At 44.4% G+C, this 23,067-nt stretch overlaps 1 protein-coding gene across 4 annotated transcripts in view; it reads right to left on the reverse strand.

Moving 5' to 3' along the window:
* The window catches only part of CDK19 (cyclin dependent kinase 19), a 502,598-nt gene that overhangs the window by 192,998 nt on the left and 286,533 nt on the right, over positions 1-23,067 (reverse strand). For all 4 annotated transcript variants that reach the window (XM_068231298.1, XM_068231299.1, XM_068231302.1 and 1 more), the window contains one exon: positions 4,210-4,285. In XM_068231298.1, coding sequence (XP_068087399.1) covers positions 4,210-4,285 — 76 coding nt within the window. The remainder of the gene's footprint in view (positions 1-4,209; positions 4,286-23,067) is intronic.

The following is a 23,067-nucleotide window of genomic DNA, read 5'->3' on the forward strand; positions in this document are numbered from 1 at the left end:
TCTTGCCGCAGCTCACTGGCTCTGCCTGTCTCTATGACGGCAGAGCCATGTGAGCCGGTCAGGAGCCGATTTCATTGGCTCCTGGCCGTGTCTATCAATGTAAGCCGCTCCCATTGGCTTTCACCGATAGACGCGGTCAGGAGCCAATGAAAGTGGCTCCTGACCGGTTCACATGACTCTGCCGTCATAGAGACGGCAGAGTGGATGTTAGAAGGATCCCGGCATGCAGCGGTGACTGCGATTGCGGCGGGTATGCGTGGTGATTCGTCGCGATTCTGTCGTTATTGTACTAGCGGTCTCTGGTCCTTAAGGGGGCAGAGACCGCTAGTACTTAAGTGGTTAAAGAAGAACTGAAATGATGTAAAGAAAAGAGTTCATCCTCAGTCATATTTATGCTGCTTTAGGGCCTGTTTCCACTACACGCAAATCAGACGCAGATTGGATGCAGAAAAACTGAATTCAATGAATGCCTATGGGAAAATCTGCATCAGAAAAATCACATTTAGTGGAAACAGGCCCATAGGCATTCATTAGAGTCAGTTTTTCTGCATCCAATCTGCATATAGTGGAAACAGGCCCTTATGCTTTTTAAAGGGACACTTAAGCCGGAAAAAAAAAAATGAGTTTTACTCACCTGGGGCTTCTACCAGCCCCCTGCAGCAGTCCTGTGCCCTCGCAGCCACTCACTAATCCTCTAGTCCCCTGCGGCCAGCTAGTTTCATTTTTGCCGTTAGGTCCGTCAGGACTAGCCACGCGTAGCTTCCTTCGCATTCCCGACTGCAATTAGCGCCATTGCGGGCCGCAACGTGTACAAAAATACGCGTTGCCAACGCATAAATATGCGTCAACGCGTATCTTTCAGCGGGGGACCAGAGGATTAGTGAGTGGCTGCGAGGGCTCAGGACTGCTGCAGGAGGCTGGTAGAAGCCCATGGTGAGTAAAACTCATTTTTTTTCTGGCTTAAGTGTCCCTTTAAGGAAAAGAAGGCAAAAAGGTTTTTTTCACATTTCTCTTGGGGTCACCTCTAAAACATGTTGTGTCACAGGTCATGTCCCTGCATGGAATATACAACTTAAAACATAGCTCTTTAATTCAAAAATCATTAAACAGGTAAAAAGTGCAGGGCTAATATCCAGCGACAGCCAAGCCAAGCAACCTTTCCTCAGGCTGGTCAGACCCACAGTGTGGGTCGCCGTCCTCAGTCTTCTGCAGCGCTGGTACCGGGTCCCCGCACTTCCGTCAGTCGGCTACAGTCTACGCAGGAGAAGTGTGCTCTTTGCGTCTCTCTCCAGCAGCTGCCGGACAGATAGGTAGAGGACGCACTTCTATTACGCCAGACTGGCTCCAACTGACGGAAATGCGGGGACCGGGTAGTGGCGCTGAAGAAGAGGAAGGCGGCGTGGGAGGATCGGAGCATATGGGGCTGGAGGAAGCCCCAGGTATGTATACATTTTTTTTTTAAAATGAGCTCTCGTACACTTCAAGTCTCTCTCCCTCATATCCAGTCTCTGTTTCTCACTTACATGCAGTCTCCCTTCTTTCCCTCATTTACAAATTACACTCCCTCTGGTCATCTTCTTACTGTACTCGCCTCTGCAGCCTCACCTACAACCTTTCCTCTCCCTGCTCACCCTTAGCTTTCCCTATTACCCACACTCACATTCAGCCTTCCCTACCCCCCCCCCCCCCCACACACACACACACACACACACACACACATTCAGCCTACCCTACTCCCCTACTCACTTTCAGCCTCTCCTACTTCCCCTACTCACACACAGCCTTCCCTACCCCCCTCCCTCCACACACACACTCACTTTCAGCCTTCCCTACTCATCTCGCTCACTTTCAGCCTTCCCTACTCCCCTCACTTACCTTCTCTATTACCCACACTCACTTTCAGCATCACTTAACCCCCTCACTCACTTTCAGCCTTTCCTACTCCCCATGCTAATCTTCAGCATCTCCTGCTCAGTGAGTTTCCTCTGCTCACCTCACCACCATCAGTACAGACAGAAAGCATGCTGCTTTACAAAGGACACACACCAGGTGGCAGCAGAAAGATTAGCTGCAGATGGCTCTGCTTCTCTCCTGCATCCTACAGAGTTGAGGGACGCTACTCTCAGTATTCAGGGCACAGTGGAGTAGTCTGTGTGCAGCCTGTCTCAGCACAGCCTCCAGCAGTGGGCTGTGGGTTGGGGACTAAACTTCTACAGCATAACAGCGAAGGGAAATAGTGTATAAGAGTTGAATCACTTGAGCCAGGCATCAAAATGACCTGCGCAGTTTTACTCTGCTAGGAGTGGGACTTGCGCAATGTAAGGACTGGGACACACTAGAATTTGCAAAACACAATCACTAGCACTTTGTGTCAGCATTTTGCGCTGCTTTTTCTGGCGATAAAGGTAACACATATACTATGTATTGGAGCCCAAACGCTTGGGCTCACCACCATTGACTAACAATAGCAAAGAGTTTTTGAAAGTGCCGGTGATTGTCAGAGCTTCAAAAATGCATCCTAAATCGTTCTGGTGTGTCCCAGCCCTTACTCTGCTAGGAGTGGGCTACTTAAGAGTTTTTAAAACACATGTATGGTTTAGGAAAATCTGTAATAATGTAATAATAAATATTTAAAATGAACTACTTATGGAATGGAGACCGGATATATTGATTATGCCCACCATTCCACCTTCACTAAGCTGCTCACGCCTGGTAAAAGTACCTATTATTCTTAAAGCAATACTGAAGTGAAAAAAATAATAAAAAGAAATAAAAGATACTTACCTATGGAAACAGAAGGCTCCGGGTCCTATAGAGCCTATCCCATTCCTCTCATGGTCCCCTCATTCCAGTGCCGTCAACCTGTTAGCAGTACTCAACTGATAGGTTGAATACTGCTCTGTGGCGCCATGGGAGGCTTCGGGAACCCAAGTGCTCCCAAAGACGGGCGGCTTTGTACTGTGCATGTGCGACCATACATGAGCATGCACTCGTGCCTGCGCAGTACGGAGCCGCCAGTCTTCAGGAACACTTGGGCTCCTGAAGCCTTTCTGAAGCCTCCCGTGGCAGCATATTCAAACTGGGGTGACAGCGCTGGAACAAGGGGGTCTTCAGAGGAACGGGAAGGCTCTATTGGACCCAGAGCCTTCCCTCTCCATAGGTATGGTTTTTTTAATTTATTTTTCACTTCAGTATTGCTGAAGTGAGAGAAATATGGAAGCTGCCATATTTATTTCCTTCTAAATAATACCAGTTTTTTGGCTTCCTACTGATCTCCTTGGCTGCAGTAGTGTCTGAATCCCACATGTGAAAAAAAGCATGCAGCTAATCCAGTCAGACTTCAGTCAGAGCACATGATGTGGATGCTTGTTCAGGGTCTATGGCTAAAAGTATTAGAGGCAGAGGATCAGCAGGACAACCAGGCAACTAGTATTGTTTAAAAGGAAATAAATATGGCAGCCTTCATATACCTTTCAGTTTAGGTGTCCTTTAACTACTTCCCGCCCACCCAGTGGTGGCTTTTGCACTAAAAAGTGCAAAATGTCCGTTTTGCAGAAACTAGTTAATGATTTATACAGCAGCAGCATCGTCCATGTGCTCCACAACTGTTGGACACAGGCTTATTTTAAAGAGACTCTGAAGCGAGAATAATTCTCGCTTCAGGGCTCATAGTTAGCAGGGGCACGTGTGCCCCTACTAAAACGCCGCTATCCCGCGGCTAAACGGTTGTCCCTTCACCCCCAAACCCACCCCCGCAACACTTGGTCGTGACTTGGTCGTAAATCTTCTGTTCCTGGAGGCAGGGCTAACGGCTGCAGCCCTGCCACCAGTCGCGCCTATCAGCGGCGCATCGCCGCCTCTCCCCCGCCCCTCTCAGTGGAAGACTGAGAGGGGCGGGGGAGAGGCGGAGATACGCGCTGACAGATGCGCGTGGGGCAGGGCTGCGGCGGTTAGCCCTGCCCCAACCAGGGAGCGCTCCCCCGCTGCACCGAGGGGATTTGGGGGTAAAGGGACCCCCGTTAAGCCGCGGGATAGCGGCGGTTTAGCAGGGGCACACATGCCCCTGCTATGTATAAGGTCTGAAGCGAGATTTATTCTCGCTTCAGACTCTCTTTAACTGCATATAGGTTTATAGTAATGAACTCATAGTTATATTATAAGTATAAACCATCATTATATATACATATATTTTAATTGCTTAACACTTACTGCAATCTCTCTACAGGCTGACATGGATATTCCTGTACCTTCAATTTGCTTCAGTGCATATTCTTTGTCATCTTTTCTGTAAAAGCCAGAAATTAAATATTTATTAGCAATTAGCCAGGAAGGGAGACAAGTATATGTGTCAAATTCTCACGCCATTTCACTAACCATGTATGTACTTGATTTCCATCTGCCTGACCCAAATCCACTCATACACAAATAAAATATGTTAATGTACAAGAAATGTTACCATCTTTTCACACACAACAATAAAAAAACATGACAACCTAGCTATTTTTTACTTTATCCAAAATGAAAAGTGTGAGGTGCAGCTCTACAATGACAGTGAATATCGTATGAAAGCAAATTTGAAGTAAAAAATGTGGTTTCTACAATCTGCCACAAGCTAGGCTAACCCTATTGTATATAAAAATTCTATAAATTAATCTCAGCAATATTAGACACCTGTTTCTGACATTTAACGCCTTAAGGGATACCCCAGCTGAAGCGCTATGGTAAAATGGCGGCTACTGTGATGTGTGGATATATAAGTCCTGATGCTTACCCACAGCCCCTGATCACTCCCGTGCCCCTCCCTTCCGCTGCAAAAGGTCCCATTAGCAGCCACAACAAGGCCAAGTCACTGGCCTTTAGCCTGAATATACTAGGCTGCACATGGGCAGTATGTCCGATACGCCCCCCTTGTGGCTATGTCCCTCCCCCAGCTCCTGCATTACCAGCATGTACGCTCCTGCTCAGACCACAGTACAAGAGGGTGGATCGGACATACTGCGCATGCGCAGGCTACTATGTCCAGGTTAAAGGTCCGCGACTTGGTCAAGTCACAGCCACTAACAGGGCCTTTTGCAGGGAAAAGAGGGATCAAGAGGAGCGATATGCATCAGGACTCATGCCCACACAATGCAGTAGCCACCATTTTAACAGAGCACTTCATCTTGAGTATCCATTGTAGTGAACCTTAAGTGAAAATAAACTGATGGCATAAACAATTGTATCTATCCTCCTTTATGGTCAGTTCCCACTGGTGTCCCATGTCATTAAACCAGGACCACAGCCCACATAATTTAAGCGCCTTCAAATGAATAGACAGCGCCGGTAACGTCGTTTACCCTCACTTGCACAAAAACTGCGTTTTATGTCCCAATGTTTGGGGTCATCTACCCAGCAACATGTAGCTTCCAGGATCGCTTTGTCATGTCATGACACATGCCGCCAAAATCGGCTAAAAGCTTTTTTGCAATCGTGTATAAAAGCATTTAGATGAGATGCAATAGGACACTCTTGTAAATCGGTCCTTAGAAATCTCACAGTTTTATGCTTTGTTTAAAAACTTAAAAAGTAGATTTTAGTGTTTTGTCTCAGCTCAGAGAGCTAAAATATATGAACTGTGGACTTTTTGCTGCCTGAGGCAAACTGGTAAGGATGCGCCCCCCTCCCTTTGATATGTAATGATCGCATAGCACCTGACAATTTATTCTGCTTCATTTGAAGTTCTCACATGACATGCTGCAGCTCAACACAATAGCACACTTGCTGGCTGGGAGTCTGTGACAAACTGCCTCCACTTAGCCACTCCATTCCTCCCCAGTCAGGACAGCAGTGCCACCTCCTCTCTTTTGCTGTGCAAGTCAAATGAAACACTGCTGCTCTCCTGCCTGCCCCCTCCTTACTCACTGTCAGACTCCTCACACAGAGCAACAAGCTGCTTTTCCCCAATGATGACCTCTTCACCTCGCTCTCCTCTCACTTCTCCTCCTACTCTGACTGCATGCTGTTAGAGTAAACACAGTACAAACATTCTGCCCCTGTAATCTCTGCTGCCTGATGCAAATGTTTCACCTTGCTTCATGAGAGAACCGGCCCAGTCTATCCCCTGCTCTCAGAAGCTCAGTGCTCTGAAAGGAGAGGAGTTTATAGCTGTAATTCATTGAGGGACCCTATAGTCAGTCTGGATCCAACTGTAGAGAAACTTACATAGCTAAATATTAATTCTTTCAGAGAGGAAAAAAAAAAGGAACACAGCATTTTTATTTGTATGCTTGCCACTGTACATACAGATGTCCATCTTATCATGTCACGTCACTTAGGGCTCTTTCACACCAAAAAGCACAAAAGGCAATCGCAAAACACATGAATGCATTCCCACGATTCCAATTGTATATTTACTGTACTTGTGTTTGCAAGCTTTTTCAAAAACAAAATGAAACACAGCCAGTGTGAAAGGGCCCTTATGGGTACCTTTAAAGGATACCAGAGCCGAAGGACATATGAGAAATGGGGGGGGGGGGGGAGCAGGCATGCATGGTGAGCCATCCTGATGCCCACCGCGCCCCCCGTTCTCCTTTCTGCTCCTTCTAAATGATCTCTGGCACCCTCTAGTGGCTGGATGGTGTAATGGTTAAGGGCTCTGCCTCACGCAGGAGACCAGAGTTCGAATCTTGGTTCTGCCTGTTCAGTAAGCCAGCACCTGTTCAGTAGGAGACCTTGGGCAAGTCTCCCTAACACTGCTATTGCCTATAGAGCGCGCCCTAGTGGCTGCTGCTCTGGCGCTTTGAGTCCGCCAGGAGAAAAGCGTGATATAAATGTTAATTTGTCTTGTCTTGTCTCTTTCGGGTCGCCAGAGTCAGGCATTACGGCGCCTGCTCTGGCCCATCTGCACGTGTCCTACAGCGTGACGCCAGCCGGAAGCACACTGCACATGACATCATCTGTCATGCGCAGTGTGCTCCCGGCCACGGTCGACCTGGAAGAGGGTGACGGAGAGTATTTAGAAGCAGCGAAGGAGCAGAAAGGAGAATGGGGGGGGGGGGAGGTGAGCATCAGGACGGCTCACCATACATGCCTGCTCCCAAGTTTTTCATATGTGCTTTGGCTCTGGTATCCTTTAAGCAGCTTCTCCTACTTCCCAGGGGCTGTTGGGAGATATACAGTGGGAATGTGAAAGTTTAGGCAATCTTGTAAATTGCCATGATTTTCCTGCATAAGTCGTTGGTTGTTACGATAAAAATTGTCAGTTAAATATATCATATAGAAGACACACACAGTGATATTTGAGAAGTGAAATGAAGTTTATTGGATTTACTGAAAGTGCACAATAATTGTTTAAATAAAATTGGGCAGGTGCATAAATTTAGGCACTGTTGGCATTTTATTGATTCCAAAACCTTTAGAACTAATTATTGGAACTCAAATTGGCTTGGTAAGCTCAGTGACCCCTGACCTACATACACAGGTGAATCCAAATATAAGAAAGAGTATTTAAGGGGGTCAATTGTAAGTTTCCCTCATCTTCTAATTTTCTATGAAGAGTAGCAACATAGTGGTCTCAAAACAACTCTCAAATGAACTGAAGACAAAGATTGTTCACCATCATGGTTTAGGGGAAGGATATAGAAAGCTGTCTCAGAGATTTCAGCTGTCTGTTTCCACAGTTAGGAACATATTGAGGAAATGGAAGACCACAGGCTCAGTTCAAGTTATGGCTCGAAGTGGCAGACCGAGAAAAATCTTGGATAAACAGAAGCGACGAATGGTAAGAACAGTCAGCGTCAACCCACAGACCAGCACCAAAGACCTACAACATCATCTTGCTGCAGATGGAGTCCCTGTGTATCGTTCAACTATTGGGCGCATTTTACAAGGAGATGCTGTATGCGAGATTGATGCAGAGGAAGCCTTTTCTCCATCCACAGCACAAACAGAGGTATGCTAAAGCACATTTGGACAAGCCAGCTTCATTTTGGAATAAGGTGCTGTGGACTGATGAAACTAAAATTGAGTTATTTGGGCATAACAAGGGGCGTTATGCATGGAAGAAAAACAACACAGCATTCCAAGAAAAACACCTGCTACCTACAGTAAAATATGGTGGTAGTTCCATCATGCTGTGGGGCTGTGTGGTCAGTGCAGGGACTGGGAATCTTGTCAAAGTTGAGGGACGCATAGATTCCACTCAGTATCAGCAGATTGTGGAGACCAATGTCCAGGAATCAGTGACAAAGCTGAAGCTGCGTCGGGGCTGGATCTTTCAACAAGACAACAACCCTAAACACTGCTCAAAATCCACTAAGGCATTCATGCAGAGGAACAAGTACAACGTTCTGGAATGGCCATCTTAGTGCCCAGACCTGAATATAATTGAACATCTGTGGTGTGAGTTAAAGAGAGCTGTCCATGCTCGGAAGCCATCAAACCTGAATGAACTACAGATGTTTTGTAAAGAGGAATGGTCCAAAATACCTTCAGCCAGAATCCAGACTCTCATTGGAACCTACAGGAGGCATTTAGAGGCTGTAATTTCTGCAAAAGGATGATCTACTAAATATTGATTTCATTTCTTTTTTGTAGTGCCCAAATTTATGCACCTGCCTAAACAACCAACGATTTATATAGGAAAATCATGATGATTAACAAGGTTGCCTAAACTTTCGCATCCCACTGTATCTTTGTCCAGAGGTGTAACTACAAAAAATGGGGCTCCATGGCAACATTTCGGCTGTAGAACCTGACATAAGATACAGTTGAGTAACAGAACCCCCACCCAGGGATATAAGTGAATACAGTAGTGGACATTTAGATACAACAAAATAAAGTGGATACAAGTAGAAGCAGTTTCTCATAAAAGTAAGTACACTTCTCACATTTTTGTAAATCATTTATGGTAACTTTTTTAATGGCAAAACACTGAAGATATGATACTTTGATACCATGTAAAGTGGTCAGTGTATAGCTTGTATAAACAGTGTAAATCTACTGTCTCATCAGAATAACTCAACGGATAGCCATTAATGTTTACACCGCAGGCAACAAAAGCGAGTACACCCCTAAGTGTGTGTTGAGTTATTTTGATGGGACAACTAATTTACCCTGTTATATAAGCTGTGCACGGACTACTTTACATTTTCTCAAAGTGTCATATCTTCAAAATATTACCCTGAAAAGATACACTGGCAATAGAATATTTACAAAAATGGTGATAGAAGGAAGGGGACATTCTCAGACATTTTGAGCATGTTGGATAGGTTTCATTTGAGAATTTAAATAAGCTGTTGAGGAATTAAATACGCCTGATATGTAAATCTGTGTTAATCCATCACCAGCACAGTGTGGCAGATAGATATGCCACTTAGACAGGGATCTCTCTGAGTGTTGAGCATCATCATGTAGCATGAGAATATACTGCTAAGTGTGGCAAGATCGAATTTAAAGGGAAGGTCCAAGCAAAATAAAAAAAAATGAGTTTCACTTACCTGGGGCTTCTACCAGCCCCATGCAGCCATCCTGTGCCCTCGTAGTCACTCACTGCTGCTCTAGTCCCCCGCTGGCAGCATGCCGACCTTGGAGGTCGGCGGGTCGCATTGCGTACATTTTTACGCATTCCCGCTAGTGCAGGAACATTAACACATACATTTTTACGCATTAGTGAATCAATGCGTAAATTTTTACGCATTGAACCACTAACGCGTAAAAATGTATGTGTTAATGTTCCTGCACTAGCGGGAATGCGTAAAAATGTACGCAATGCGACCCACCGACCTCCGAGGTCGGCAAGCTGCCAGCGGGGGACTGGAGCAGCAGTCAGTGGCTACAAGGGCACAGGATGGCTGCAAGGGGCTGGTAGAAGCCCCAGGTAAGTGAAACGCATTTTTTTATTTTGCTTGGACCTTCCCTTTAAGCAAATCCACAACTTGGGTTGAGACTACCTGGGCTTCTAGTGTAGGGAAATAAAACTGGAGACCATAAAAGCATTTGAACAATACACTGCTAGGGAGTCAATATCTAATTTCAAGTTCTCAAACGTTACACCCAGAGGTGTAGCTCTGCTATACTGTACCCCAGAGGGAAGTCAAGTATAGCAATTACAGTCTTTGTCCTCAACTCCAAACACACTAAGCAGGAGACAGTACAGCATTTAAATCTGTTGATCCCATCCCACTTTCATCATTTTTTTACGGGAAGCAAAAGGGGACCATCAGTTGAGGGAAAGCCCAGAACCTCTGCACAATACTGGTTTGCATCTATACCTGCGCAAGGCAGGAAGAGCCATGACACCTTCATAAGTTGGACTTTTAAGTACAATGTATTTGAGTTTGACCTTTAAGGAATTCCACATGAAAAATATAGGGAGGCTTTAAAAGATTCCTCTATACAGGGAACAATGACAGAATACTTGCAATCTCAAGGAGCATGGTAATTTTTATAAGACTGGTATGCTCTGCAACTGACAGGCACACTTGACCAAACAGTCTTCTCTTGCAACCAGAGGGTTAATATGTAAAAAGATGAACCCATTTGATAGAGAATTTGGTAAATAGGATTGTCGACTGAGAATATCACCAATTTAGGCGACTCACAACACAAAAGAGTTGCCAAAGTCTGAAATGGTATCTACATCTCTATTTAACGATACATGTGGGTGGGCTAAGAAAAGGATAATAGCAACTGCATACATGCATAGTTTTTTTCTACAGATTAATTCTTGGAAGTCTTGAATGGACTGATCTTGTCTGATTTTGGTGACCAACACTGCAGCTGACATTTTATTTAACACAGAAAAAAAAGGTAGCCTAGTCTGGTACCTTCCTCTAGTGCAAATTCAGGCAAGATCAAACCGCTGGCACACAGTTTAGGCAATGGACCTGTGTACAAAAAGGTGGACCCAGCAAACCTCAGCTAACATGAATCTTTTCAGATTAGCGTATAGGTTCTTCAAAAACATGACATCAAATGCCGTCGCAGAGTCTAGAGAAAACAACAGCCTATTGAATATATTGGCCTCAATTCACTAAGCTTTATCAAACAATTTATCAAATGGTTGATAATTTACCTCATGGGTAAAATCTATACAATATAATACAATAACATTTCTATATAACCTTTCTAAAATCTAATTTTGAATTCACTAAGGTGTTACTAGATTTATTGAACGTTTTATTGATAAAACATTCAATAAATATATAACACCTTAGTGAATTCAATATTAGTTTTATCCATAAAGTAAACTATCAAACGTTTGATAAAGTGTTTGATAAAGCTTAGTGAATTGTGGAGAGTGAGTGAGTAATTGTGAGTGAGTGAGTAATTGTGAGTGAGTGAGAGAGTGAGAGAGTGAGAGAGTGAGTGAGAGAGTGAGGGCTCGTTTCCACTAGTGCGGCGTGCGTCTCGTAGACGCACGCCGGCACTGAGCGGGGTGGGCGGGATCGCAGGCGATTCCCATCAGCCGTGCCATGCACGGCTATGGGGATCGCAGCCTCCGCCGCGAATTCTGTGGGGGTTTCCGGCCGAATCGCTACTGCAAGCGATTCGGCCGGCGGCGCCGTTATCCCCATATGGCAGAGTTTCCCCGCGCGATTTGCCTGCGGGGAAACTCTGCGGATTCGCGGCCGTTTCCGCGAGAGTGGAAACGGGCCCTGAGAGAGTGAGAGAGTGAGAGAGAGTGAGAGAGAGTGAGTGTAAGAGTGTGTGAGAGAGAGAGTGAGAGAGTGTGAGAGAGTGTGAGAGAGAGAGTGAGTGAGAGAGAGTGAGAGAGAGTGAGTGAGAGTGAGAGAAAGAGAGAGAGTGAGTGTGAGTGTGAGTGTGAGTGTGTGTGTGTGTGTGTGTGTGTGTACGAACAGTACATTTTATGAACATATGTAATATGTGCGCAGTAACATGCGGCGGCGAGAAACAGACCCTAGAGCCCGTTTTTAAACAGGCTTGGGTCTACTAGTACATTACAAAAACAAAGTTAATAGATTCCTCTTAAAACTGTCCCTAGACTGTGGTAGGGACATTAGATTTTCAGCTCCTCTGTTACAGTTAGGTATGAACTCTGTAAGGCTCAGTTCAAATAAGCAGAAAAGCATTTGGCATTGGTTCCTGTAGTTTAGTAAACGCATTGTGTTTTGACCCCCACCAGAGGACACAGAAGTACAGGTAGCGTCCAGGACGAAACAAGACGATGGGATTGAGCACAGTATTTGCACAAAAAATTATATCTTCCCACGTGACCAATTTAGCTGTAGGAGGAGCGAAAGTCCCCAGGCACCTGTGTAAAATAACAAATGCTACAAGCCAAATACTAGAGGCCTCTAGTGGTCACATAAGGTACATACTGCAGAGACCCTTGTGTTTGCCCTCTATAGCATTTGTTATGTCACACACGTGCTCAGGACTCGGGAGTGAAGAGACAAGAAGGAGCAGCCGGTGGGGAGAGAAAAAACGGGACTGGTGAGATCAATCTACTTTTTCATTCTACACAGCCACGGGGAAAGGGGGGCCTTCACAATTTTTATAAACTATACGGTAACAGAAGCAACTCTAGTGGGCAACATTCAGGGTAAAATTCAGACAAGTCAATTAGGATAACAATCCCTTCTTGATTCAGCATTACGAATTTGTAGCATGGGGGAAAGAATCTGCAGAACCATGTTTTTATGTAACGTATCCTTAGGTTTTTCTAGTAATTAGAGCATTATTGGAATTCATTAAGGTTACCTCCAATTTCCCATTTAGTCACTGGAAAAGAATGGGGGGGGGGGGGTGATTTAATCACTAATCAACAATGTAAATTATGCAAAAACTTGAAGCTTTGTAAGCAGATTTACATAGATAGGTGGTGAAAATAAAAAGCCACTTAACCACTTGAGGACCTAGGGCTTTTTACCCCTTAAGGACCGGCCACTTTTTTTCCATTCAGACCACTGCAGCTTTCACGGTTTATTGCTCGCTCATACAACCTACCACCTAAATGAATTTTGGCTCCTTTTCTTGTCACTAATAAAGCTTTCTTTTGGTGCTATTTGATTGCTCCTGCGATTTTTACTTTTTATTATATTCATCAAAAAAAGACATGAATTTTGGCAAAAAAATGATTTTTTTAACTTTCTGTGCTGACATTTTTCAAATAAAGTAAAATTTCTGTATACATGCAGCGCGAAAAATGTGGACAAACATGTTTTGGATAAAAAAAAAAACCATTCAGTGTATATTTATTGGTTTGGGTAAAAGTTATAGCGTTTACAAACTATGGTGCAAAAAGTGAATTTTCCCATTTTCAAGCATCTCTGACTTTTCTGACCACCTGTCATGTTTCATGAGGGGCTAGAATTCCAGGATAGTATAAATACCCCCCAAATGACCCCATTTTGGAAAGAAGACATCCCAAAGTATTCACTGAGAGGCATAATGAGTTCATAGAAGATATTATTTTTTGTCACAAGTAAGCGGAAAATGACACTTTGTGACCAAAAAAAAACAAAACAAAAAAGTTTCCATTTCTTCTAACTTGCGACAAAAAAAAATGAAATCTGCCACGGACTCACCATGCCCCTCTCTGAATACCTTGAAGGGTCTACTTTCCAAAATGGGTCATTTGTGGGGTGTGTTTACTGTCCTGACATTTTGGGGGGTGCTAAATTGTAAGCACCCCTGTAAAGCCTAAAGGTGCTCTTTGAACTTTGGACCCCTTAGCGCAGTTAGGCTGCAAAAAAGTGCCACACATGTGGTATTGCCATACTCAGGAGAAGTAGTATAATGTGTTTTGGGGTGTATTTTTACACATACCCATGCTGGGTGGGAGAAATATCTCTGTAAATGACAATTTTTTAATTTTTTTTACACACAATTGTCCATTTACAGAGATCTTTCTCCCACTCAGCATGGGTATGTGTAAAAATACACCCCAAAACACATTATACTACTTCTCCTGAGTACGGCGATACCACATGTGTGGCACTTTTTTGCACCCTAACTGCACTAAAGGGCCCAAAGTCCAATGAGTACCTTTAGGATTTCACAGGTCATTTTGAGAAATTTCGTTTCAAGACTACTACTCACGGTTTAGGGCCCCTAAAATGCCAGGGCAGTATAGGAACCCCACAAATGACCCCATTTTAGAAAGAAGACACCCCAAGGTATTCCGTTAGGAGTATGGGGAGTTCATAGAAGATTTTATTTTTTGTCACAAGTTAGCAGAAAATGACACTTTGTGAAAAAACACAATTAAAATCAATTTCCGCTAACTTGTGACAAAAAATAAAATCTTCTATGAACTCGCTATACTACTAACGGAATACCTTGGGGTGTCTTCTTTCTAAAATGGGGTCATTTGTGGGGTTCCTATACTGCCCTGGCATTTTAGGGGCCCTAAACCGTGAGGAGTAGTCTTGAAACGAAATTTCTCAAAATGACCTGTGAAATTCTAAAGGTACTCATTGGACTTTGGACCCTTTAGCGCAGTTAGGGTGCAAAAAAGTGCCACACATGTGGTATCGCCGTACTCGGGAGAAGTAGTACAATGTGTTTTGGGGTGTATTTTTACACATACCCATGCTGGGTGGGAGAAATACCTCTGTAAATGGACAATTGTGTGTAAAAAAATCAAAAGATTGTCATTTACAGAGGTATTTCTCCCACCCAGCATGGGTATGTGTAAAAATACACCCCAAAACACATTATACTACTTCTCCCGAGTACGGCGATACCACATGTGTGGCACTTTTTTGCACCCTAACTGCACTAAGGGGCCCAAAGTCCAATGAGTACCTTTAGGATTTCACAGGTCATTTTTGTTTCAAGAGTACTCCTCACGGTTTAGGGCCCCTAAAATGCCAGGGCAGTATAGGAACCCCACTAATGACCCCATTTTAGAAAGAAGACACCCCAAGGTATTCCGTTAGGAGTATGGTGAGTTCATAGAAGTTTTTATTTTTTTGTCACAAGTTAGCGGAAATTGATTTTAATTGTTTTTTTTCACAAAGTGTCATTTTCCGCTAACTTGTGACAAAAAATAAAATCTTCTATGAACTCACCATACTCCGTACGGAATACCTTTGGGTGTCTTCTTTCTAGAATGGGATCATTTGTGGGGTTCCTATACTGCCCTGGCATTTTAGGGGCCCTAAACCGTGAGGAGTAGTCTTGAAACCAAATGTCGCAAAATGACCTGTGAAATCCTAAAGGTACTCATTGGACTTTGGGCCCCTTAGCGTACTTAGGGTGTAAAAAAGTGCCACACATGTGGTACCGCCGTACTCAGGAGAAGTAGTATAATGCGTTTTGGGGTGTATTTTTACACATACCCATGCTAAGTGGGAGAAATATCTCTGTAAATGACAATTGTTTGATTTTTTTACACACAATTGTCCATTTACATAGAAATGTCTCCCACCCAGCATGGGTATGTGTAAAAATACACCCTTAAAACACATTATACTACTTTTCCTGAGTACGGCGGTACCACATGTGTGACACTTTTTTGCAGCCTAGGTACGCTAAGGGGCCCAACGTCCTATTCACAGGTCATTTTGAGGCATTTGTTTTCTAGACTACTCCTCGCGGTTTAGGGCCCCTAAAATGCCAGGGCAGTATAGGAACCCCACAAGTGACCCCATTTTAGAAAGAAGACACCCCAAGGTATTCCGTTAGGTGTATGGCGAGTTCATAGAAGATTTTTTTTTTTGTCACAAGTTAGTGAAAAATGACACTTTGTGAAAAAAAAACAATAAAAATCAATTTCCGCTAACTTTTGACAAAAAATAAAATCTTCTATGAACTCGTCATACACCTAACAGAATACCTTGGGGTGTCTTTTTTTTCTAAAATGGGGTCACTTGTGGGGTTCCTATACCGCCCTGGCATTTTACGGGCCCAAAACCGTGAGTAGTCTGGAAACCAAATGTCTCAAAATGACTGTTCAGGGGTATAAGCATCTGCAAATTTTGATGACAGGTGGTCTATGAGGGGGCGAATTTTGTGGAACCGGTCATAAGCAGGGTGGCCTTTTAGATGACAGGTTGTATTGGGCCTGATCTGATGGATAGGAGTGCTAGGGGGGTGACAGGAGGTGATTGATGGGTGTCTCAGGGGGTGGTTAGAGGGGAAAATAGATGCAATCAATGCACTGGGGAGGTGATCGGAAGGGGGTCTGAGGGGGATCTGAGGGTTTGGCCGAGTGATCAGGAGCCCACACGGGGCAAATTAGGGCCTGATCTGATGGGTAGGTGTGCTAGGGGGTGACAGGAGGTGATTGATGGGTGTCTCAAGGTGTGATTAGAGGGGGGAATAGATGCAAGCAATGCACTGGCGAGGTGATCAGGGCTGGAGTCTGAGGGCATTCTGAGGGTGTGGGCGGGTGATTGAGTGCCCTAGGGGCAGATAGGGGTCTAATCTGATAGGTAGCAGTGACAGGGGGTGATTGATGGGTAATTAGTGGGTGTTTAGAGGAGAGAATAGATGTAAACACTGCGCTTGGGTGGTGATCTGATGTCGGATCTGCGGGCGATCTATTGGTGTGGGTGGGTGATCAGTTTGTCCGCAAGGGGCAGGTTAGGGGCTGATTGATGGGTGGCAGTGACAGGGGGTGATTGATGGGTGATTGACAGGTGATCAGTGGGTTATTACAGGGAAGGACAGATGTAAATAATGCCCTGGCGAATTGATAAGGGGGGGTCTGAGGGCAATCTGAGCGTGTAGGCGGGTGATTGGGTGCCCGCAAGGGGCAGATTAGGGTCTGATCTGATGGGTAACAGTGACAGGTGGTGATAGGGGGTGATTGATGGGTAATTAGTGGGTGTTTAGAGGAGAGAATAGATGTAAACGCTGCGCTTGGGTGGTGATCTGATGTCAGATCTGCGGGCGATCTATTGGTGTGGGTGGGTGATCAGATTGCCCGCAAGGGGCAAGTTAGGGGCTGATTGTTGGGTGGCAGTGACAGGGGGTGATTGATGGGTGATAGGTGATTGGCAGGTGATTGACAGGTGATCAGTGGGTTATTACAGGGAAGGACAGATGTAATTAATGCACTGGTGAATTGATAAGGGGGGGGGGTCAGAGGGCAATCTGAGCGTGTGGGCGGGTGATTGGGTGCCCGCAAGGGGCAGATTAGGGTCTGATCTGATAGGTAAAAGTGACAGGTGGTGATAGGGGGTGATTGATGGGTGATTGATGGGTAATTAGTGGGTGTTTAGAGGAGAGAATAGATGTAAACAATGGATTTGGGAGGTGATCTGATGTCGGATCTGCGGGCGATCTATTGGTGTGGGGTGGTGATCAGATTGCCCGCAAGGGGCAGGTTAGGGGCTGATTGATGGGTGGCAGTGACAGGGGGTGATTGGCGGGTGATTGACGGGTGATTGACAGGTGATCAGGGGGGATAGATGCATACAGTACAAGGGGGGGGGGGGTCTGAGGGGGGGTCTGGGGAGAATCTGAGGGGTGGGGGGGGTGATCAGGAGGGAGCAGGGGGCAGGGAGGGGATAAAAAAAAAATTGCGTTGACAGATAGTGACAGGGAGTAATTGATGGGTGATTAGGGGGGTGATTGGGTAAAAACAGGGGTCTGGGGGGTGGGCAGGGGGGGGTCTGTTGGGTGCTGTGGGCGATCTGGGGCAGGGGGGGGGGAAATCAGTGTGCTTGGTGCAGACTAGGGTGGCTGCAGCCTGCCCTGGTGGTCCCTCGGACACTGGGACCACCAGGGCAGGAGGCAGCCTGTATAATACACTTTGTAAACATTACAAAGTGTATTATACACTTTGTATGCGGCGATCGTCGGGTTAACATCCCGCCGGCGCTTCCGTATGGCCGGCGGGATGTTGCGGCGGGTGAGCGGCGCCAGGCGGAGGATCGCGTCACGGATGACGCGATCGCTCCGCCCATGCCCCTACAAAGACCGCCGCCATTTGTCTATACGGCGGTCCTTGCGGCGTCCACTTCCCGACCGCCTCTGTGCGTTAGGCGGTCGGGAAGTGGTTAACATCAACAGCTGTCAATTATCTGGCAACTGATTACTTTACCAGCGGCTAAACAATTTGATCGGTTCAATTTAGTTTCCTCTCTGGGTCAGTGAAGGTTTACATATTAGGGTAATATTTTGTTTATCGTTAATAGAGACTGGTGCCACAGTGGCATGACCTTGGCCATGATTAATTGGGCAGCACGGTGGCGTAGTGGTTAGCTCTCTCGCCTTGCAGCGCTGGTTCCCTGGTTCGAATCCCAGCCAGGGCACTATCTGCAAAGAGTTTGTATGTTCTCTCCGTGTCTGCGTGGGTTTCCTCCGGGCACTCCGGTTTCCTCCCACATTCCAAAAACATACGGATAAGTTAATTAGCTCCCCCTAAAAACTTGGCCCTAGACTACAGTACTTACACTACATAATATAGACGTATGGCAATGGTAGGGATTAGATTGTGAGCTCCTTTGAGGGACAGTTAGTGACAAGATATATATATATATATATATATATATATATATATATATATATATATATATATATATATATATATATATATATATATATATATATATACACACACTGTACAGCGCTGCGTAATATGTCGGCGCTATATAAATACTAAATAATAATAATAATAATAAGTTGGCTATACATGCATAGGTTTCCACCCACAAACAGTATATTGTTTTTCTATAGATTTTAGCATGCTATGGGTCGTAGATCTATTGCTGCGCCCCCCCTCCCCCCCCATTTCCCCGGATTAATCAATATTTTTCATCTAGCCTGATCAATGTGACAGACTATGCAATAGATTCACGGCAAATTCGATCAGAGTGATCCAATCTGCTAAAATGAAGCAGGAAAATTGATAGGTGTGTGGCCTGCTTTACAAGTGTTATCTGACTTAAGACCTGTACCTCTGGCCTTCCAAACTATGTGTGTGGAAGGGGGGGGGGGGGGAGGGGGGGAGGAGACATGGAATCAAATTATGGGAGACAAAGGAGGATTGAGCACAGATTACAGAACAGCATTTTTAGATCTAGGTAAAGAATGTTAAAACGTAGATGCAAAGAGAAAAAAGGAAAAGAGAAAGGGTCAAGTTTAGTAGAAAAGAGAAGGAGAGATGATAGATACAGTGGAGGAAATAATTATTTGACCCCTCACTGATTTTGTAAGTTTGTCCAATGACAAAGAAATGAAAAGTCTCAGAACAGTATCATTTCAATGGTAGGTTTATTTTAACAGTGGCAGATAGCACATCAAAAGGAAAATCGAAAAAATAACCTTAAATAAAAGATAGCAACTGATTTGCATTTCATTGAGTGAAATAAGTTTTTGAACCCTCTAACAATAAAAGACTCAGGGCTCGTTTCCACTATCGCGAATCTGCATGCGTCCAACGCATGCAGATTCGCACATGGTATGCAAGTGGGTGGGCCTGTTTCCACTGTAGCGTTGGTGATGTGCGTTTTTTTCAGCGGTAAAAAAACGCACAAAAGAGCCAACGATTTCGCCTGCGTCGGGAATCCGTGCGAATCGCCGCTAATGTATTTAATAGTAAAAACGCATGCGGTTTTTACATGCATTTTTACCCGCGATTTCGCACCTTTTCCAATTTTATTTTGCCCCGGCAGTGTCATGGTTAATTTCGCATGGCACCCTGCCATGCGAAATCGCGGGTAAAAACGCATGTGGAAACGCATCCGCATGCGTTTTTACAAGCATCGGAATGCCGGCGAAATCGCGTCGCAACAGTGGGAACGAGCCCTTAGGGCCATATGCAATTCACTTTTTCACCTGTGTTTTCTCCTAGGTGATATTTTTAAACTTGTCAATAAAATGCCTTTTAAGCCCCCAGAAGGCAAGAAAATAACTAAAATAATTTTGATGGTACTTTTTCACCAATTTTTTGGTACTTTTTTAGTTGAAAAGTACTGAAAAGTTATTTAAAATCAAAGATGAAAAATTATCTCCTAGGTGAAAACTCAGGTGAAAAAGAGAATTGCATATGGCCCTTAATACTTAGTGGAAAAACCCTTGTTTGCAAGCACAGAGGTCAAACGTTTCTTGTAATTGATGACCAAGTTTGCACACATTTTAGGAGGAATGTTGGTCCACTCCTCTTTGCAGATCATCTCTAAATCCCTAAGGTTTCGAGGCTGTCTCTGTGCAACTCTGAGCTTGAGCTCCCTCCATAGGTTTTCTATTGGATTAAGGTCCGGAGACTGACTAGGCCACTCCATGACCTTAATGTGCTTCTTCTTGAGACACTCTTTTGTTGCCTTTGCTGTATGTTTTGGGTCATTGTCGTGCTGGAACACCCATCCACAACCCATTTTCAGTTTCCTGGCAGAGGGAAGGAGGTTGTCGTTCAGGATTTCACGATACATGGCTCCGTCCATTTTCCCGTTAATGCGATTAAGTTGTCCTGTGCCCTTAGCAGAAAAACACCCCCAAAGCAAAATGTTTCCACCCCCATGCTTGACGGTGGGGACGGTGTTTTGGGGGTCATAGGCAGCATTTTTCTTCCTCCAAACACAGCGAGTTGAGTTAATGCCAAAGAGCTCTATTTTGGTCTCATCAGACCACAGCACCTTCTCCCAGTCACTCACAGAATCATTCAGGTGTTCATTGGCAAACTTCAGACGGGCCTGCACATGTGCCTTCTTGAGCAGGGGCCCTGCAGGATTTTAATCCATTGCGGTGTAATGTGTTTCCAATGGTTTTCTTGGTGACTGTGGTCCCTGCTAATTTGAGGTCATTTACTAACTCCTCCCATGTAGTTCTAGGATGCTTTTTCACCTTTCTCAGAACCATTGACACCCCATGAGGTGAGATCTTGCGTGGAGCCCCAGAGCAAGGCCGATTGATGGTCATTTTGTGCTCCTTCCATTTTCGAACAATCGCACCAACAGTTGTCACCTTCTCTCCCAGCTTCTTGCTAATGGTTTTGTAGCCCATTCCAGCCTTGTGCAGGTCTACAATTTTGTCTCTGACATCCTTGGACAGCTCTTTGGTCTTTTCCATGTTGGAGAGTTTGGAGTCTGCTTGATTGATTGATTCTGTGGACAGGTGTCTTTTATACAGGTGACTAGTTAAGACAGGTGTCCTAAATGAGGGTGACTAATTGAGTAGAAGTGTCTAACCACTCTGTGGGAGCCAGAACTCTTAAGCAGCCCATACACTCAGCTGATTTTCTGGCCGACCGATCGATCCCGATCGATCGATTGCAAATCGGTTGGCCAATCGACCGATCGACGGCCGATTTCGATCAATTTCGATGGATTTCCATCGAACTTGCAGGGTGGAAAATTTAGGTCGATCTGATGAGATTGCTTATCAGTTTGCATTGGCCTTAATGGAAATCTGATGGCAAAAAAATGCCATCAGATCGAATTTCAATAGATTTCAAACTGAAATCTATTGGAATTCTATCCTGGTAAAAAATGTTCTAAAAACGCATCAGATAGATCATCAGATGCATTTCTTATCTATCTGCTGCCAATCTGACGAGTGTATGGGCACCTTTAATGGTTGGTAGGGGTTCAAAAACTTATTTCACTCAATGAAATGCAAATCAGTTGCTATCTTTTATTTAAGGTTATTTTTTCGATTTTCCTTTTGATGTGCTATCTGCCACTGTTAAAATAAACCTACCTTTGAAATGATACTGTTCTGAGACTTTTCATTTCTTTGTCATTGGACAAACTTACAAAATCAGTGAGGGGTCAAATAATTATTTCCTCCACTGTAAAGACAGGAGAGGTAAGCCGATTCCATGGATTCCTGCCGAGGTACTAAGGTGATGCAACTGTATCTACTGCTGAGATACAGTGGAATCAGGAAACAGGTGAACATAAGCAGGCAGAATCCATGTACACTGCCATTTAACTGGAGCAGGAGAAAATTGGTCTTAATAACCAGGCACTTCTGAGTTAAATATAGAAAAAATAAATCACTAAATAATATGTTTAATATTAACACACGGAGGAGAGGCGCCCAAGAGTATAAAATATTTAAAAAATGTAAAACAAATTTGAGGTGGCTTACCTCATACAAGAATTCACTTATGGTACAGTACGAAAAATAATTTATTGAGCACTAGGCAATGCGTTTTGTGAGAGTCAACAGACTTCATCAGGCCATTCACTGTGCCGGGTGAAGATTAGCAGCTAGCATTGGGCGCCTCTCTGTTTAATATCAGTTCAGTACAGCCCAAACAGCCTATAGTTTTGTTTTTTGCAGGCAATTGTATAGGCAGAAGAGACAACACCCTAAACCCCACAACCTTTAATAAAGCCTTGTGTGCAATGGATGCCATATAAAGAATACACAGTAAATATGTGCAAAGTTTAATATAGAAATTCCTGCTTCTGTAAACCAGGTAAAAATAAAGGGCTGGTTAATTATCAACTAAGTGTGCCTGTCTCACCAGGAAAGGCAGAATTGTGCAATAAATTGGTTAGGGAAATGTATACTATAGCAGATGACTCAAATAGTACGGGTAGGTGTGTCTCCACAGAAGAGCATCAGGTATTTCAGAGAGGAGATGGGACATGCAGCAATTATGGATGTGGGTGAGGTATGAGACACAGCCCTGACTAGACAAATTTATTGTGCCAATCTCATGCATGCCAGCTATGACTCATTTATGTCTAGAAACTAACACTGACTATACTAGAGCACAATTGGAAATGACCTACTTATTGTCAGGTAGCTATAGTCATTATGTGATTCTCCAAATAAACACACTATGAATCTACATAAGTTGATACCTCTTAAAGCGGACCCAAACCAAACATTTTTAATTCAAAATATTTAGTTGCACCACTCTGACACATACAAAGATAAATAAACACTCTTTCAAGCCTATGAGCATTTCAGTGCATACTTTTCACCCTTCTCTTTTCATAACTAGGGTTATACAGGTGGCAGTCATTACTTCTGAGCTTAGTAGGAAGTTTTAGATCATGGGTGTGTTTGTCATGAGCTACCCTCCCTCACAGGGGAGTCGTCTATGTGAAATCTCACACAAGCTGAGATCACCTCCCCTGTGACATCATCAGTAGGAGCCTGTGTTTTGTTTTGGTTTTTTTATCTCCTCCACCAGTCTGCCGGATTCTGTCTAGG

The sequence above is a fragment of the Hyperolius riggenbachi genome, chromosome 4, assembly GCF_040937935.1.
Source record: "Hyperolius riggenbachi isolate aHypRig1 chromosome 4, aHypRig1.pri, whole genome shotgun sequence".
Lineage (NCBI taxonomy): Eukaryota > Metazoa > Chordata > Amphibia > Anura > Hyperoliidae > Hyperolius > Hyperolius riggenbachi.